This window comes from Armigeres subalbatus, chromosome 2 (assembly GCF_024139115.2).
Source record: "Armigeres subalbatus isolate Guangzhou_Male chromosome 2, GZ_Asu_2, whole genome shotgun sequence".
Taxonomy (NCBI): Eukaryota; Metazoa; Arthropoda; class Insecta; order Diptera; family Culicidae; genus Armigeres; species Armigeres subalbatus.
The window spans coordinates 348,542,759-348,563,743 of record NC_085140.1 but is presented as its reverse complement, the minus strand read 5'-3'; the positions used below and the strand labels follow the sequence as shown (position 1 = coordinate 348,563,743).

General features: G+C 38.8%; 1 protein-coding gene across 2 annotated transcripts in view; it reads right to left on the bottom strand.

The window, feature by feature from the left end:
• Positions 1-20,985, bottom strand: part of LOC134212911 (uncharacterized) — a 291,947-nt gene that overhangs the window by 17,429 nt on the left and 253,533 nt on the right. For both annotated transcript variants that reach the window (XM_062691236.1, XM_062691237.1), the window contains one exon: positions 7-1,435. In XM_062691236.1, the coding sequence (XP_062547220.1) occupies positions 7-1,435 (1,429 nt within the window). The remainder of the gene's footprint in view (positions 1-6; positions 1,436-20,985) is intronic.

Genomic DNA, 20,985 nt, shown 5'->3' with positions numbered 1-20,985 from the left:
ACTTACGTATACACCAAGCCTCCCGGCAGCACGTGATCCACCTTGTATCGATTGCTAGCCTCACCTTCGACGTTGTTCATCGGACTAACGATGATGCCCAAGTTCTCAGCCTCCTCGCTGCTCTCGTCCAGTTTGATCGTAACCAGTTTGAATTCCGTATTATCCGTACAGGTGTTCAACACTTTGGAAGGAATGCTCGGTAGGAACACGTCTTCAGTTTCGAGTATAGATGAGGCACCAGACTCGTTCACCAAAATTCCAGAATCGCAATCTTCAGCATCGTGCCGATTGTTGGGCGGAGCCAAGTGAATGACGGTGCAATTCAGTTCGTCATCCTGCTGTTGGTTGATGACTTTGGGATCATTCGAGGATTTATCCATGTTCTTCTGGAAATCAGCCAATCCGGGTAAGGCACCGTAGCTAACGCTCCGTCGATTGTTGGACACTTTCGATGGGGATTTTTTAAGTGATTTAGAATGGCTTGAGTGAAAGCTGTTGTCCGCAGTGCTGTTGGTTTTGTAGGAGGAATTGGAGTAGATTTTGGAGAACAGTCTCTGTGTTCGATCGGACATTGCTTTGATTTTGTTGGTAAAATTGTCCTTCTTTTTTTGAGGCGTTTTTTGCTCCTCATGTTTCAGTGCGTTTAGCTTGAGCCGATACATGGTTTCGAAGGATGTTTCCTTCATTTGTGAAAATCCATAGGTTTCGTCGTGATCGCCTCCGTTGCTGGCCATGTTTGATGATAGTTCGTTCTTTGGTTCATCAGCTACTACTCCGACTACTGCTGATAAGTGCTGCTGCTGCTCTGTGGTTGATGCTGCTCGACTGTTGGTATTATTACTACTAACGCTACTAGTGATAAGACTTTGGTTTAGCTGGTTGGGAGTGGTGTCGCTGATTAGAGTTTGCTCTTTGTTCACAGCACTATCGACGCAGGAAAAGTCCCTTTCACAATCGTCCGCCGCAGTGGACCCATTGAGAAAGATTAAATCGTCAACCGACTTGTACAATTGGCCCTTAGCTACGTTTTCGCTCGACTCGAAGCTGATTGTTTGATAGCAGGATAAACGAGTACTACCCAATGGATTCTTTTTCTCCTTCTCTCGATACACAATCGATCGATGACTTAGTGATGGGCTTTTGTCTCCTATCGACGCACTAATGTTCCCAATAGATTTGCTCAAGCTTTTGACTAAGCTTCCGTCTACTGTCAAACCTCCACTATCCAGTGACCCTTTGTCACGTTGTAGTATACGACGACTGACGGGCGTATTCGCTGCACCCGATCCTACGATACCTTGTGCCAGCGCTTGTTGCTTGTTTTTTATTCGAATTGGCGAAATGTAGCGACCTTTGGGCCTCTCTATAACACGACCCTCCTCGATGTTGTAGCAGTTAACGGACGACTTCTTAGCCCAGTTCACGGGTGATAAATCTGCGAAAACAAAAGAAATTCGAAGAAAACAGTTACCAAACAAGTTCATAATTCTTGATCCCGCGGCATTTCCCACCATAAGTCACAGCCGCGAGTGAGGATACCTCGTCGTGTAGCTTTTTTGACCCTTTTGCGAAATGATGAATTGTCCCAACCGAAAGTGAAGTCCATCCATTCCGTGTTTATGGCGATGGGAAACTAGAACAACATGTGACCGGCGAGTACGTAAACTTTCGTCCAATGCTCACATGGCCTTGCTCGCGGGGGTCCCAGGCCGAGTGCAAAACAGAAAACAAATCCCCAGAAAGAGAAATGTTTATTTTTTGCCAAACACATGTGACTCTGTCTCTGTGTGGTCGATGACTAACAAGTTCACCATTTGGTCATCAAGCAAGCATGTTTTGAGGATAGCGAAAGACGTTCATAAAATGACGACAGCAAAAGGCTGTGGAACGAATGAAAGACTAAAGAAAGATATGTGTATGCCTTTGCCTTGCAAGTATTATCAAAAATGGTCTGAGAAGTTGCACAACTCAAGCAAAATAATGTCGCAAATGTCAGCTTCAACAATTACAAAATTGTTTTGAACAATTATTATTTATCAGTTAGAATTTGAAATGCTATATGCATATGTAGTATTTTTTTTAAATTTTATTTAAAGTAAATTATTATAATTCAACAGTCAAGTAGGAAAAATTATTATCGAGCCACATACACTGTTTTCCACGTACGGTATTTTTCTGTTGATGATAAGGATGTTTTAGTAATCTGGGTTCGATCATTTAGTAGTTTGTCAATAACTCATTTCAGAGGTTGAAAATTTTAAAATGTGTTGTATGATGGACCTCTAGTGTTAAGGCTTTTCTACAATTTGTTTCGTTGTTTAAATTCCAGTAAAATAATATTATAGCGCTAGTTGCAGTAACTAAATTATTGAAAATTTGTTATCATTTAGTATGAGTTACTAAAACTAGCGCTTAAACTCCATTATTAGTGGAATTCTATAAACTAACTGTTAGGGATAGTTGTAGAAAAACCTTCACAGGTGGACACCATACAAAACATTTTTTAATTTAGCCTTTGGATTAAGTTATTGACAATGACCACCAGCGCATGGCCCCCACTTGTCCCTGAGTTTCGTCGGCAGCCGGAGATAATCTTATCATGGAACAGAATATCCCGGAGCAGCTGATGCTGATCTTTTCGCTGCTTGCCACTTGGCTGCGCAGTTGGAAAACCCGTTTTTACCAAGTATTTACTCTTGGAATGTTCACTACTAAAATGGGATTGTACAAACTCGTCTTATGACAAGTGAAGACATTCCACTAAAAAGCTCAAAATAATTTTCTTTCTAGAGTCCTGGTCGACTGGAACGCTTGCTCGCTCAAGAGAAGATCAATCGTGCTGAAGGATTACCTTGAAGAGATGGAACTAGAAGTGGCGTTCATCGCCAAAAGGCACCTAAAACCGAAGGCGAACGTCAACATTCCAGACTTTCGCATCGTGAGTCTTGACCGGCCTAGCAGGGCACTGCCGTAATTTGAGAAAGTGACGTACCATTTTTCTGTTTAAAAGCTCGATGAGTACTACTCGTTAACCTTTTTGGAAAAATGGCGTATATGTCACTTTTTCAGATTACGGCAGGGCAGGTGGTGTGGCCATCATTGCCGGAGATCTAAACGCCAAGAATCAAGCCTGGTGCAACAGTCGCGGTTACCGAAACGGCACCATCTGGAGCAACGATATGAAGGAAGGCCATTACACGACTCTTAGCCCGGATTATTGTACACTCGTCTCTCTACATCTCGATGTTTTATATTTTGATATCTCTCCCTATTTTGATGGTTTCCTTGGTCCTTCCAATCTACATATATTTGAGCATTCTACATTTCGATAAGCTCCCTATCTCGATATCTCTCTGTGTTCTCAATGTGTTTTGATCATATTTTGTTCTGGATTCACTCTCCTTATGTTCAAATTTTCAGGTTACTAGACCATCTTTGGACAACAACAAGCACATCAACAATAAGAAATTGTTTTGTTGTCGTTTTTCATAGCAACGAGCTTTTTTGGATCTAACACCCATTACAATTTTCCTTCCATTCCTCGATCTCTCCCTATCGATGGTCCCTTCAATATCGAGATATGGAGAGGCGACTGTACATCACCAACATGAACGCCCACAACTCGGTCTCAGCAACCCTAGCGAAATTACAAATTACCTCGTATACAAGGCGTGCTCGGAAACGCCTGAATCAATCGACCGGCAGCTGATTTCCATCGAGGAGGCGATTTCGGTGGCCCACCGGTTTGTGGGGTAAGCAACACCCTAACCATTGATACAGTAGATTCAAAAGTATAAGATTGCTAATGTCGTTCCTGTTCGCGTGACTAACATCTAGGTTACTTCGACCTGGCAGCCAAAGTACCGGTACTACAAGTGTCAAACCGATGTTGGGGATGAATCCAAACATGCACTACAATATGATGCATAAATTATGGACAATTGAAGCTTGTTGAAGTTCGTGTTGAAGCGTTCTAGTACTTATGCTTCTACCATTGATACACTCACCAAAGGTGGGATTCGTCTACAAAATGTCACTAGCAGGCAGTACCAACGTTCTGAGGTGCCTGCGCTTAAGGTCACTCCTGACGGAATCCAAGTTTCAAAGTGCTCGCGTTTTCGGGGGCACACCACTCGATACGGAAGCAACGCACAACTGTCATTTTTATTTTTTCATGCATGCTGCGACGCAGCAAAGCTAAATCAACAAAAATGGCAGTTGTGCACCGCCTCCGTGTCGAGTGGTGTGCCCCCGAAAACGCGAGCACTTTGAAACTTGGATTCCGTCAGGAGTGACCTTAAGCACGTAGCAATCGCTTGACAAACATCATCCAAGCCAGAATGGTGGACCTCAGAAGAAGTGATTTTTTCAATAAGATCCGCGCTCTCCCATACTGATCTAACCTATTCAGGAAATTGAAAAAAATATACATACATTAAAATTCAATCCTCGGACCATTACACCTTTGATCCCATTAGGTACAACAATGGCTCCAAGTATCGCTTGAAAACTCCTGCAGAGAAGGTCGCCTAAATAGTTCGTTACTTTGTCAGCTCGCACAATCTTGAAGAGAACATCCCAAGTAACAATTGAGGTTGTATCAGAGTTTTATAGCGTTCTTCAAAACCTAATCTCAAAACCTTCCATGCAGTCCTTGCAGTTTCCACAACCTCCTGTAGATTTCTATATAACCATGTTACAGCCAGTTGGCCCAGTTTTATTGCAATCATTAAAACCTAATATGCGTTCCAGTTCAGAACCAACGGTTTTATAATATACTTCAAGCCTCACATAAAACATGCAACATAAAACCTCCTCTAGACTTGGTGGTTTTGAGAACCACTATATAACCATGATACAACCACTTCATGACTATGATACAACAACAAATAAGCCGATAATGAAACAGTTGTCAACTCTCAGGTTGATTATTTGTGTATTGTTTGTACTCGAAAAAAATATTTCTCCTGCAATACATGGATTACATGTCAACAACAAAAATAAAAGAATTATTATCAGCAAGTTCAATAATAGTTCATATCTGGCTTTAAGTGTTCTATGCATGTTTGAAGGCATGCCAGGGATTTTTCATGGTGAAACCATGATAAATAATCAGTATTTTAACAATGCGCTTCGTTAATTTATTATTATTTAGAATTTTTCAAGTAAAATTGATTGCCTTAGTTAATTACTTTAGAAATAATTTCAATGAATAACCATTTTGTTTGATCAAATAATCAAAGCATTGTTCCTAAAACTTATTAGGATGACCGATTTTACCGTTTAAAAGGTTAAACAGAAATTTGCATGATATTTCGATTATGAAATTCATTATTTTGTTCATATCGGCGACATTTTTTCGAATAAAACTTTGATTGCATTAAATATGCCTCTATATAACCATTACTCCTGAACTGGCCCTATCTTGGCATTTCAAACTACTAGAGGTTTTATCTTGGCCTTTATCAAGACCATGTTACGACTAGCAAGTTTTATCTTGGTCAAACTAAAAGCTTGGTAGTCTTATATATAATAGTGCTGTCCAATGAGCAGCTCGAAGTAGCTCGAAGTTGTTCCTGTCACGCTCATGCCCATTTGTTGACAAAAAAGAACGAGCAGGACGGGAACAACTTCGAGCTACTTCGAGCTGCTCATTGGACAGCACTAATGACAACATGACAATGTAGACAAATATAAAAAAAATCATAAACAAACTTTTTCTGTCCTCTGCGTCGAATGCAAGTACTTTTAAAAGTAAGTATTTCAATTAAAAAGCATATAGTGGCAATTGTTAAATGGTTTATTTTGTACCATAAAAGTGTTACATATTTTCATACCCTTCATGGGCAAATCCTGTTTGAACAGTTTTTTCAACGACTTAAATATATAAAGGAAATGCTCCTGGATTTCATCTCATGGCTCCGATGTTCATCCCGTTGAAAGCAGAGCAATGGAAAGGTATTTGATTTGTGATTTTTTTCACCACGAGTTCGCATGTTGACAAAAAGAAGCGAAGAAATTGGTGCCATATTTCTTCGCTTCCCGATAAGATGAATGTATTTTCAGTGAGTGAGATGGAGATCGGAACAGTTCCCCTACATAATTCACCACATAGAAAAAACTGCTAATGTTTTTTTTCATTTTCGACTGAAAGCGAAATGAAAAAACTTCCGTGGGTCAAACAATTTGTGCTGAAAATTTGGTTTCTATCCATAGTAGTAGTTTCAAGCTTCGTATTCCTATGCAGGTCTTCTTTAGGAGTAAAGGTTATATGTGGGTTTTATACAGGACTCTACGAAGCTTGGCAGCTTTTATAAGTCTTGATCAAAACCAACATATAACTTAACTGCTGGCTTTATGTCAGTTCCATTTTAGCTCTGAGGAGGAACACAGGAGCATTATAAACCTAAAGAGCTGTGGTTTTATATTGAATTCAAAACGTAGTTCTCACTCTTGCGGATCTAATTAAATGACAACTGAATAAAATCGAAATAAAACTTTAAGCATTTCTACAGCCGTAATAAACCTCTATAAACTAGCATAAATCTTCGAAGCATTGAGATTGTTACTTGGGATTGTCATGAAGAGCCGTTCACGAACATGCTAACAGCATTTTCGACTTCAAACAACTTCTCGGAGAGAGATCTCAGCTGTCAAATTGACGCTATATATCAAAACACTGAAAAAATAGGATCCTAAATCTCAAACCAACTTCATGGGTACTCCGTTTTTCGAGGACCTCTCGTGATCTTCATTCAACGTCTCCATTTCAGCTCCTTTCTATCGTCCTGAAGTCAGCCACATCCAATCGGAAGTCTGGGAAGGATACTTCCTCCAAAAGTTATCGTTCCATCAGCCTTCCTTCAGGGTTTCAGCTATTAGAAAAGACAATTCACCACCGGTATTTGAATCTGCCTCGAGGAACAGTTTGGCTTCGACGGGTCGACTGAGTTACCAAACTTCGGGCGAAGTTCGTCCTCAAAACCTCTGCTATGTATACTCGGTGTCGAGAAGCAATAATACATATTTGGATGATGGGCTTGTACAAACCACAACGCCAATCTTACCAGCCACCTGGTGAACTTCATCAATTACTTCGGGGACATTCCGTCTCAAAGGAGTGAGTTCAAAGTGCACAACATCGTGACATGCGTCCCCAGGGCAGTATCCTTGGTCCCTGCCATTTAATCTGTTAACGTCCGAAATGCTAGGTCCTCCAGAAAGCGGTATTTCAAGTTTGCTAAGAAATACCGATTTGGCAAGGATTCTCATGTGCAAACGGATTGCACCGTTCGTGACTACCGGACTGCAAACAATGAGACCTACATTAAGGAGTGTCTACAGAGATTGTAGACAATTCTCCGAAACAAAATCCCTGAATGCAGTAAGTTTTATTATTAACTGTGGAAATGCAATAATTCGAACGGTACCTCATTCATATTAACGGTTCATATTTTAATTTGATTTTCTGTACTTTAAAACTCTAGTACTACATAAACGGTTTCTGCCGCTTTTTGTTTTGTTTTGATTTTTGATTACGTTTCACGATGTTGATTTTTTTCGCCAAGCCACGTGCAAAATGATGATTGGACACTTTTTCAGACAAAGTATTTAAGCTCTTTTAGTGGAATGTCAACCGTCTAAGACGAGTTTAGAACTCTCCATTTAATTCCACTACGTTTTGTTATTCATACAGTTAAGTATTTCGACCTCAACTATGAGGCCGGCGTCTTCAGTATCTCGTACTCGACTTGCCTTTTTTTAAAAGCTGTCAAACACCGATGGTCCACGGTAGAACTCTAAGATAAAAGCAAGTTGAAATGCAGGAAATTGAAGAAAAGACAAAACGTTGATCGAAGTCAATGATTCTTTTAAGAACGTATCTGATCTAAGGCCGGGGAGATACTGCTTTCTTCAAATAATATAAAAAATATTTTACCAAACGCATCTGCCCGGTTTAAAGTAAAGGAAAACGCATTAAAACGAACCCTTCTGCCGATATGAGGCGAAGGAGGAAACAGCCTTCTTCTAAAACGGAATCTTATTTACATTTGCTATTTCGCTTACGCTTACTTCTGAAGAATCACTTCCCCAATTCCTTATTCCAGGGTAGATACATTTTATTAAATTACAATCACTGTTTCACTATTCTAGGAAACACCCACTTCTGAAGTTTGAGACGAGCCAGCCTGGGCTGAGGCGGAGCAACTTGATGTTGCACGATCTTCAATCGGACCTAGCTTTGGGCCACCATTCAAATGTTTTCCCAAGTGGTAGCCGACGCTAACGGGTCACTTTTGAAATCTAAATGACATGGGCAACGTACTGGAACCAAGGCCCACTGGAAAAAAACTGGGTTATTGGTATCCGCCAATTGAGATGGCTAATTGGATTTTCGGTCCGGTCTAGGATGTTTTCGGTGGGAAACATTCTCGACACCCTCGGCATAGTACATCCATTGAAGAAGAAGAAGAATGATATGCCTAGATATGCAGCGTGCAATGTAAGATTAATACAGACAAAGCTAATAATTTAACGTTGTAACAACTGCTGTTATCATTTATTATATGTAGAAGTTACAACAAATAAATAATTCCTATTTATGATAGGTTTGAGCTTACATATAAAATGATTTTTAAAACATTGATTTCAAATTCATTAATGCTTTTGAAAACGAGCCCATCTCTTCACGATTTAGAAATATCTCTCATGTTTATGCCAACTTTCATATCATTGATGAAAAATTAATATCTAATACTTCGTTTCTTCTCAGTCTACTTTGTTGGTAATTTAAATTTGAATCTTCTTCTTCATTGGCATTATAATCCCCACTGCGACATAGTCGCCCTGCAGCTTAGCGTTCATTAAGCACTTCGATAGTTAATAACTTATGTTTCTGAGCCAAGTTAACATATATTTCGGGTATCTGTATATCATGAGGCTAACACGACGATACTTTTGAGGTCTAGGGAAGTCAAGACAACCTCCAAACCGAAAATCATCTAGACTGACACCGGGAATCGAACCCAGCCACCTATAAGATTTTATTACAGCCTGCATAAGTTACTTGCAAAATATGGTATAAAATATTGTCATATGATTTGTTCTGGATGCTAACATTCATTACAGAAACGTAAGGAATCGTTTTTATATGTGAACATTGAGCCTGCATAAGTTCAACTCAAATAAAAAAATGGGCGGATCCCAAAAAAAATCTTTTTTAAATTAAAATTGTTTAATTGTTGTATACGTTGACAAGACAATATCTGTTCAGCGCAATTGGAATATGCAAATAAGCATAACCTTTTGATTCCACTCCATGACGGAACAAAAACTGTCGCGCCTAAAATCAGACATAAAACGTTGCATGTATACGATCAAGCAATGCAATGTAATCCACTTTGAAAACGACAATGCCAGATAACAAGAACAAAACAACTACAAGGACTGATCAGTACTGGAGGGCAGTGGACGTCAATGAAGTGATCCATTGGGTTATCACTGATCGTATCACACTTTGTGCTCAGGCCAACTTATAAACTGGCACGCTCCCTGTAGTGATTTGTGATAATCCTCGTGGTGCTATAACATGTTATATCTGAACTCACCTTATTACGCACAGACTGCTCCAGCACCAGACCTGATCAAGGCCGTTTCAAAAACTTGTCACCAAAAGGGAAGAAGAGCAAGAACTTTGTTCAAATATGCATCTACGTCCGGGATATAACACATTGATTGGATCATCCGCCCACAGCGCCTGGAGTGATGATCGCCGACTGCCGATTCGGTGCGATAGGACTCAACAACCGCAACTGGCCGGGACTCCATGAATTGGCCTTTGCGTGTCGTAAGTCATATAATAATGAGAATGCTGGAATACACAGATGTGGTGTCCCACCATCAGTCCGGCAGCATTTGGTACCGTGGCGATAGGCACATGTAAATGGTGTTTATTATATGTGGCTCTTCAATAAACGCTCTGAGTGAAGTCTACTCCACATTGTGGCAGGGAAAGAACAATGGATGCGACTTTTAAGGGATAAACTTGAAACGTAATATTAGTGTGAGTGAGTGAAAATGTAAAAGGACGATATCTAGGGTGAATCATTGATAGCGATCGCTAATTCTTGATTTGGTCAATGAAAAATTGAACATGTCTTCTAAAACTAAAACAATATATAATATTACCTAGGTTCCACATATTTGATTTGACGCGAAATTTGTGGATTTATGCGGATTCTGGGACTTTACGTGGTTTTCTAGATTTATGCATTTTCAGGCGAAAATTTTGGAAAATACGCTTTTTTTAAACGGGGAGAAATTAGTAAAAACGCCGAATAATCGATTTTCGATGAAGTTTGGTTTTGGACGGTGATTCCAAGTATTTTGAGACGTAGAACCATGTCTGTCTTTTCTATATTAAGTACACTTTACGAATGTAAAAAATCGAAAACGTCACAAAAAATATGAGGACTTTGATTGTTAATATCTCAGGCATTTCTGATGGATTTTCAAGTTTCTTGGACCATTCTATTGAGGAAGAGTCTGCTTCATTCCGATGTACAATTAAATTCGGTTTTTGCTGTGCGGTGTTTTTAACACTAATTGCTTTTTACGCGATTTTTTTTCACCTGAATTTTGGGATCTCGTAATCTTTTAGTCTTGTAAATCTATCGTAAGCATCTTCTCCCATAGCACTACATTCCAACTGGAAATTAATTTGCTTTTCAAATTAATGCAATTTACAGGGATTTTAGCTGGTGCAGTTCGTTTCTGCTAACTTACACGTTGCGTTTTCACTCGAAAGCTTGATGGCAGCTTCTCATTTACGTTGCCCATTCTTGCCAGTAGAGGGCTCGGATTTTTCTACAGGAAAATAAGTTCAAATGTAGCATTAACTAATGCGTCGAATCGAGATACACAAGTATCGAAAGATTCTTACTCTAACGAGATTTTATCAAAATGATAATTTGGATATGTGATCGTTTTAGAGTGTTGAATGTAATCCTCGATTATTGGAAAATTTTATTTTTACTATCCTTTTCAAATGTTGGTCTAAAAATTATATACATTACTGGTACCGTAATGCTCACTCAAACTCAGGAGCACTGGATAAACATCGAAAACAGATTCATCCTGGGCACTTAATTTGGTCATTCATTGAACAGAAAAGTTTGAAAACCTGGGTACATTATATACAGCTACGTAGTTCAACGCCATTCTTGCGGAACAAACCTGACTGGGCTGCACCTTTGAGTTTTTAAGCAAAGTTTTAATTTACGCCATGTGGAATGTATCCTCTGTAAACGTAAAACCGACTTCAGTGTAATTAGGTTTCAATGGTTAACAAATTCTTTGATTTTACTCTATCAATAAGTGCTTCTATGCGTCAATACTAAAGTTTTGAGATTTAGTATTCCTAGCCACTATCTTGAATGACAATCCAAAGAATTACAGCAAACATGTGTAGGTGTAATGTACTTGCCGTTTAACTTAAACGTTTCCTTAGGAGAAAATGGACAAAAAGGGGATGAGGGCGATCAACTACATATATAAACATATGTGAGTGCTTTTAAATGTATTTTCGAAAACACTGGAGCATACGAAACGCAACATTCTAAATCTATCTTACTATTCATTTAAATCGAAATAAATTTAAACTATGCTTTGCTTGTGAAATTCTCAATTAAATTACAAATTTTATTATCGCCTTATGTTAATTCGTTTTTTCAGGTTAGCTGTAATTTAGCTTACGTCGTTGAATTTTCAAAACTATTTTGGCTTGTTAATATTTTGCAAACGAGAGTCTCCAGTACCATTAATCCCCTTGCGAGCTAGGGCGTGGGTTTTCACAACTGGAGATCGGCAGGCTGAGAGCTCGATGCTTGAGTCCCGATTCCAGGATGTTTTGTGGTTGGAAACATTCTCGCAAACACCCTGGAGCATAAGTGTTTTTACTTTTGATTTTACTTGCCACTCCCAAAGAGATTTACATACTCATAAAATGACTTGGGCATAGAAAAGCTTTCAATTAATAACTTGAGGGAAAATAGAGAAAGAAGGAGAAGAAGACGAAGGGAGAAAAAAATGAAAGCACTAGTGGTATTTGGAACATAGTTGGAGTCAATGAAATTTCCAGCATTTTGAAGAAACATCCCCTAACATTGCTATGGCGAGGCAAAACGCCCTAAAAGTGGCGCTTTAACCTACAATGTACCTGCGTCTCCACGCACTATCCATTCAGAATGCTGATTCGCCGACATGCGTGGGTGCTTTCTCGTTCCCTTTAGGAGCTTTTGCCAGCCTAAAAGGTGTTTTGCCTTATGAGTTTCCGGCAACAGAATACCACTTTTATTTTAAATGTGAATATGTATCAATATGGTATTGTTGACTTAATTTCATCATCAATATTTTTCATCAATATGATTGTTGACAATATGGAGATTTTTTGACAATTTTTGAATGGCATCAATCTAACTATCTTGTTTAACTTCAGATGCATAATCGTAAAAAGGAGAAATAAGATGATAAAGACGTGCGGCTACAAAAGCGAAGACCACACAGCTAAAGGGTGACTGGGTTCGATTCCCGGTACCTGCTCTAGGCAATTTTTCGGATTGGAAATTGTCTCGACTTCCCCTAGGTACATAAAAAGTATCATCGTACTAGCCTCAACTGATGATACAAATTACAAGGCACTGGTAACTTGGCTTAAAAAACTTGCAGTTAATAACGCATGGAAGTGCTTAATCAACAACTAAGCTGCGAGGCGGCTCTAGCATCACAGTGTGGGGATGTAATGCCAGAAAGAATAAATGAAGAAAGATATAGTAGAAAATTTAAGAACAGCGTTACAAATAAGACAATAAAGCAGTGTTTGTGCTTAGCTTCAGGGCATATTGCCCCCACCTTCCCCTATGTTTATGAGGCTTTCCGGGTTGAGTATCAGAAGCAGCAGGGCAAGGGAAAATACAACTTTGGACCAATATCTGAAGTAGGTCATTTTTAAGATAAATCCAGTAAATCCATTAAGGACATTCTTTTCAATCCTAAATCCCAACACAACAATATTATAAAACCTGAATATTTTGTTTAATGAAATCCTACGCTTCGATTTGTTTTTAGTGTTTCTATTTGGCAAAATTGTCAGATGTACCGATTAGTCTGCAAAAACGCATCCATGTTTTTCCCAAGTTTTTCAACTCTTGAAATTGAATCCCAATGAAGAAGTCAAATTCAAATTATCGTAACTGGTAAAACAAACAAACTTAGCACTCTTGAATCAGAGATGAGCCGAAGCTTAGAGCCTGTCTTTTTTTGTGAAGCAGAGCACATTCCTCAGTATCTTTTATAACAATGAGCATTTCCAAACTAATTTTTTTTCCTTTCTCCTGATCTACATGAATTGGAAACTCCGAAGGCAAAAAATAATGAGATTTTTTTAACCCCCATGGAAGATTATTCAATTTGATGAGCTGTGTACATATTTGCTGTTTCTCCGGCTAATCATGATAAGCAACAACAATATGTTTTGTCCACGCATAATTTTTTAGCATGCCTGCATATGTACAAACAAATATACAAGGACAAACAGACAATACATCAGTTCGTCGAGCTGATTATATATAAAACTATGGGTCTACGAGCCACCTATTAAAAGTTTGGATTTGGAAGGAAATGATAGCCTTTTGGTACAACTGTTTGTATGGGAAGGAGAAAATATTTCTTCATACCTGGCAAACTACTGCCGTAAAACCTTTGCTAACACATTCGTATTCCAACAGATAAAAAAATCTATGCATTTATTTTCTAATTTAGTGTTCGCTCAAAATCATAAAACCTCGCTGATAAGACAATATGAATCTTAAGTGAAATAAGGTTTTCAACGGAATTTGAATCCGTATACGAAAAATTCCACAATTTCTTTATTTTATATATCTACTGAAAGCGGTATAAATGCTGGGATATTGCCTTATGATCAATGTTATATAAACGGGAACGCGGCGATTTATCATGGACTGCTTCTTCTGTTATTGTAACCCTATTTGTCGCAAAACAGTTATTTGACTTCGAAAAAGTGAAATCAAAATGGCGTACATAATGTAAAACCAATTCAATAAGAATGCCGAGGAAAAAGAAATTTAAATTTCGTTTCTTTCGTAAAATTTGAATTAAATGGACCTTGATTTCGTATCGTTTCGAAGTCTCGAAAGTAAATCTATATTTCGTTTCACTCTGTTTAGAATCAACATAGACATTTTTAATCTCGTGCGAAAAAATTGTGCTATCGCATACTTACTAGCGATAACTAATTTTATTGATCCATATTTTTGTTCCAAAATTTGATTTTATTGTTGAAAACCCAGATAATTCCACTTGCGTTGATGATTCCTTTCTCGACACAATCGATGCACTGCGCCTTAGAGTAAGGCATTCCAGCTATAATTGCCCACCTTAAGGACAAGCCTCTCAGAATCAAAAACTTATTTCACTCGCGTTTTCAGTAACCTATTCAATACGGAAGCAACGCACAACTGTCATTTTTATTATTTCAGCTTGGCTGCTTTATTATTTCAGCTTGCGTGAAATAATAAATATTACAGTTTTGGATTCCGAGACACTTGTGCTTAAGGCGATTTCAAACGGAAATAAATGGCGGGTAGTGCTAACATTCAATGCAATTTATTACGAGAATATCTGGTAAGGAAATCTACACACCCCTAGTAACATTTTGGTTTAAAACTGGTTTCATAAAGCTATTGTAGAATAAATCATGGGCTTCAAAACCGTTATAAAACTAAAAATGTTACTTGGGACATACACATACGCACACAAACATACGCACACGGACAGACAGTCAGGGTAAATCCACGGTGGACGCTATCAACTCAGTGCTCAAGACTGCAGAGGTAACGATCCAACGGAAAAGGCGAGGAATTCAATACTGTGCGTTGGTGACACTGGACGTGAAGAACGCATTCAATAGCGCAAGCTGGGATGCCATCGCGCTCTCGTTACTCCGGCTTAGCCTGCCGGTGGGACTGTACCGTATCTTGAAAGCTTCTTCCAGAACCGTGTGCTTGCTATACGAGACCGATGCCGGTCAGAAAAGTGTGTTCCCATTACCGCAGGAGTCCCGCAAGGGTCAATCCTGGGCCCGGTACTATGGAACCTGATTTATGACGGGTTCTGAAGCTAAAGTTCCCTCCTGGTGTGAAGATCGTCGGCTTTGCTGACGATGTAGCCCTTAGGGGTCTACGGGGAGTCGATCCCCGAAGAAGAACTAACCGCAGAACACGCGATCAGCACTGTGGCGGACTGGATGGTGCGAGAGGCCTTGAGGCTCGCTCAGCATAAGACGGAGGTGGTTATCGTCAGTAAGTGTAAGTCAGTACAACATGCAGTTGTTCACGTAGGAGACGTCGCGATCACTTCAAAGTGGAGTCTGAAGATTCTTGGGGTCATCATAGGCGACAAGCGCACCTTCAGTAGCCATGTCGAATATGCGTGCAAGAAGGCTTCGACTGCTGTGCGGCATTATCGAGGATGATGACTAGGGTGGTCTAACCAGGTAGTACGAAACCGGTAATACCAGTATTACTGGCAACATTTTGGTACCGAAATACCGGTATTAGAGACGGAAAATACCGGTATTTTCGGTATTGAAAATTGCTGTCAGTATAAAAATCTGACTTTTTTCAATGAAAATTATTGATATCGTCCAGAATTTTACCACAATGTATGAAATTTTGAAACGGTATGAGAAGTAGTAGTTCTTTCCATAGATCACCGTATATCTAAACGATTTTCTGCAAAATATGTCCGTCCTGAATTCAAAAAGAATTTGAATTAGTGGCTGATACCAAGGCACGCTGAAATCATTCAAGCCCTCAAACGTTCAAGCTGTTGTGGAACTACTGCTCTGTGAGTTCTGCACTCTATGTGAAGCCGATGTGGCGTTGCAATTTACATTGGAACTATTATCAAATCAACCCACATATATTTCGCTAATATTTCGATGCTTTTAAGGAATGAATCCAGAGAAGATCCAAATACGCCGATCTTTTGCTTTTTTGAATAATTCTGCCGTGAAGCAATTAATCAGAAAGATTTTGGCATTCTTCAAAGCATCCAGAGCTACTAGATTAAGCATGCGTATGGAATCATGAAGGTCCAATCATTCCTGATGCGATCGTTGAAACTGAGAAAACGACCATATATGTATGACGATCGGTACGAATATTTTTCTTGTTTTCGGTTAAAGAACAACTTGTGAAGAGACTGTAGAAAAGCAAAACGCTTCCGTTGCTGGTGGCAAATACGTTGACGCCGGGATCCTTACATACAATCCGTGAAGAATTCTCTTTCTATGAATCGGAAGGGATTACGGGCAAATATTTGACACTGATTTTCGACGGTCTAGGAATCATTCGTCCTACTTCGGTTGGACCACCAGAGAGGGGCATTATCAGTAGTTGGCAATATTGCTAACAAAATCAATGGTATGGATTGGGAGATGAGTCGCTCAGTATGTAATGCTCTATCTAAGTTTCCTTTGCCCAGCTCAACAAGCAATGATTTTAACATTTGAAGTTTGTCAACAAATATTGTTTTCATCCAGAAGTCCAAATCAAATAATTTTATTCTACTACCTGAAATTTTCACGAAAACCGGTATTCTACCGGTATTACTGGTATTCACTTCATCAAGTACCGAAAACCGGTATTTGACAAAAATGACCGATACCGACCACCCTAATGATGACCAATAGCTGCAAGGTGTGCCAGTAAACGTAGGCTACTGGCAGACGTTGCTGCGCATCTATCCTTAGTACGGCGGCCCGTCCTGAAAAAGCACTGGGGTAACCAGTTACCTGCAGAGTACCCAAGTAAGACTCGCATGGGACGGGTGCATGTGTGAGCGAGAATGAGCGAGTACGTTAAGTACTGTCATCCCAGAAGTAGTACTGGGAGGTAGTTCCTGGGGAAACGATGGCGGGAGCTCAAGGAGTTTGGTCGGTATTACCGGTACAGTCGAGTCTGACACTCAGCACACTTCGTGTGGTGGTTGGCCTTCAACTAATGCACGTGTGCTGGGTTAGTGTCGTAAATGCACATTGTTTCATTTACATCAACTCGCTTTGAGAGACGTTTTTCTTTTTCAATGTTTTCGGATTACGTTACTACATCAACACAACTGGCATGAAACGTTCTGGCAATTTCCTTCGCTGCTTGTGAACAAGTCGTGATCCATTTTGACGACGAGAAAGCACTATCACTGTTCTTTTTCATTTTATTACGCAATAAAAAGGTAAATATCGCTGGCCAGAGCCTATTTATACGCTACGTTCTCTTTCAAAATCTCTACGAGGAGTAAATACCAATTGTTGGCAATTGAAAGGTAAAAATAATAAATATTACATTTGAAACATAGGTACAGCCTAATTGTAATTGTAATTTTTATTCGGTATTATTTGGTATATTTGTAAGGTACACTGGGGGAAGTGGAAAAAGGGGGTAAGTGTAAAAATTGACTCGAAAAATTGGAATTGTACATACTTTACAGTTTTTACCACATCATAACATTATGCAGGAATATACTTTGATGCTCACACTAATACTATGTTGAAATTTGTATAATACATACACTAACACGGTTAACGCTTGAACTTCAATTTTAGGTTTCGCGAGAAGTTGATTTTGACATTCATAAAATCAATTCTTATTTGCACCAATTGTCCTTTTTTCAAGTGAATTTATATCATAGGTGACCATTATAATACACTTAAACTAATCCCATTCAATTGGTAGTGGTTTGTACCAAGAACGCAAATAATTCAAAGATTTTACACTTACCCCAGGTATCCAACACTGCGGGGGAAGTGGATAATGTTCTAATTACGCAATTTGTTTCTTCCCGCCAGGATTTATTTCGATAGCTGTGAATCTGAATATGTTCCTTCTTTGTTATCATTGTGATTCCAGTGGACTAATATAAATGAGAAAATGCCTGATTAATCCACCTATCGGTATTGATGCCTTTCACATGTTTTACATATGGAAAAAAATATATAAGAAGGTTAAAAATAACACTGATGGGTAAATATATTGTATAATTCACATTTTTTTTTCATTACAAGTTTCGCCGTTGAATGCAATTTTTTTTTTTGCGAACAAATTGGTTAAGGACAAGTGCTTAAGAATAGCTGATAATTTTGTACGTGCTTTGCGCACACACATACATACAAATACGCACATACAGACATCATCTCAATTAGTTAAACTAAGTTGATTAGTTTATAACCCTGTAGTTCCCATTTTTCCTTTAAAAAGTTCGTCTTTGGGACGAACATATAGATTTTACATAAACAAAGTGTTCGAGAAGGCAAAACCAGCCCTCCCGTAGCTATAACGAGAATTCCTTGAGGATCTCTTCCGTTAAGGTAATGAAATTATTCCACAAAAGATACTCAGAGCAATTATCGTATTGATTTTAGTTATATGTAACTACTCATCACTATTGAAGACCAAGGTTACATGGGTTTTCCACTTACCCCATCCCACTAGGGTAAGTGGAAATGAATTACCACACAGTTGGTGCAAAATTGACTATTTTTGATAGTCCATTTTGATTGAACGCATTTAGATCATTTTAACTGGTTTTACACTAATTCAAACATGCACTATCGATTTTCCTTTTCCACTTCCCCCAGTGTACCTTATATATTTGTTTCCCTTCCAATCAACCAATCAACAATGGTGTTCACTCAATATAATGTAACGGGCCCACCCTTCTTTTATTAGCATAGCAATTTCTTTTATTAGCAATGCATTTGTTCCATTAACACTCGAGCACCCGCGCTGTTGTATTTTGTACAACACTAACGAAAAAACTTCGCACACGGTACATAGCACTAGCGAGCCTGCATGAGCGCTTCAGGACCGCGCGCGTGCTGAACGGTTAATACCAATTTCGATGTTGCGATGATTTTCTTCTGGCTCAAATGAAACCTCCTTAACAGCATTGTCCATTATGCAAAGCCTCAAAGCTAGATTTTATTTAATATAATATTAATATTTCCGTATACATAACTTACAAACTAGTTTTCAATTCTATCTTCCCAGAGCAACAGATTCTACATCACAACTCTTGAACAATTACAAAGTGAATCAGTATTTTAGGATGCATGTATGCTCTAGTAATTTCAGTCATTCAGCCAGTGTTGCCAGATTGACTACAAATTTCAATTCTTCTCAACATTCGATTTGTTTATACCTTTTAGCAGAATAAGTCCCTGACTGGTTGCAAACTCGTCTGGCTGTACACAATTTTGGGTTAGTTTTCAACACTCTACGTAGGGGCGGAAGCGAAATCTGTAAACATGCATTAGACTAACCTAGCGGGACATCACAGCAGAGGCAGACCCAGAGGATCTTTGCGGCGAAGCCTCAATAAAGAAATAAATAAAGTCGACCGAAATCTAACCTGGCAACAGGTAAAAGTGATAGCTGGACATCGCTCAGGATGGAGGTATACAGGACCCATAAGTAAAATAAGTAAGTTTCAACATAATTGAAATAAACTCAACACATAAAGTCGAGTCAAGTACGAGACACTGAAGACGGCGTTACTGTTGAGGTCGAAATACGTATCTGTCAAGATACAATTAAGTGGTGGAATTCAATGGGATTATACAAACTCGTCTTATGACAAGTGACATAAATTAAGTTTGTAGCCTTGATATCAATTTTAAGTTATGTAGGCTGATACGCCAAAACATTTTAACACATTGCAAAACAAATTTAAAAAAATATAGGCACAGATAACAGTTGATTTAAATGTATTAAACATTAGAAACGCATTTTGGCAATCGTTTGGAGAAAGGCGTGAACATTGTTTTTCAATTAAACACAACCCAAATGTGACTATCAAACCCTAGTGGCTGCCTTCGCCGATTTGCCAATCAAGTTGCGTCCATATGTACTTTCTATAAGTACTCAGCGTTCTAAGACGAACATTTCCATTTCTTCGGATATTCGAATAGGATATCCGATGGACCCACTAGGTAGCCACAAAACGTTAAGAAAAAAGTTGATCGAATTTCAAGAATTGGCTACGTTTCCGGAATTTCCGGTGTACCACTTATTACCAGGGGTCAATGATTGGCGACTGCATAGAATTTGGTGTCAAATTGCGAATATGAAATATAAGCAAATATTGAGTTTTCTCTGTGATGATTTTTCAGCAGCGGAGACCATATCCGTATGTCCACCAGGCGACCAAAGGTAGCCCAGGAAGCTAAGCTGTCCCTTTTCCTAATGCACTTGTATTTGTAAGCAATTTGGTTGAAGAATTCATTCAAGTAAAAAATATTGAATGGAGGTTCTGAAAAAGATAATAAACTTTTTGTAGGGGTTTGCAATATTCAAAATATGTATCGCAATTTTTATTTTAGTACATCCTTTTGGCGGGTAGTGTATGTATTGAGCGAAGTTACGAATTCTCGTCGATACCTATGACGAATGTCCAACAAATTCCAACAAAGTCAGAAAGGTTTTGATCGTATTGAAAATAATTTGATCAACTCTTCTAAGAGTAGGTGGAAAGCTCGAGATTTAAGCATTTTTTCTTTAATTTTTTTTAATAAAAATAAAATACTTTTTCCACACAAGATGTCAGTAGAATTTCGTACGTATCGGTAATTTCACGCCATTTCTAATACTTGAAGTAGTTATCTCATTAGTACTGCTTTCTATCATAAATACAACTTAAATAAATGACCTTGGTCATGACGAAACCCGAAACCGCAACTACCCAACATCGTACAGTGACCTAAAGTAAATTTCCCTTCATTCTGTAAGCCCCAGCATTTGCAGGAAGAAGAATGTAAAATAGGGTGGCTCAAATTAGTATGGGTAAAACTTTTTTCAATTTTTTTGATGGGCCGCCCTCTTATTCGGTTCTATTTGATGCCCTGATCCTCTG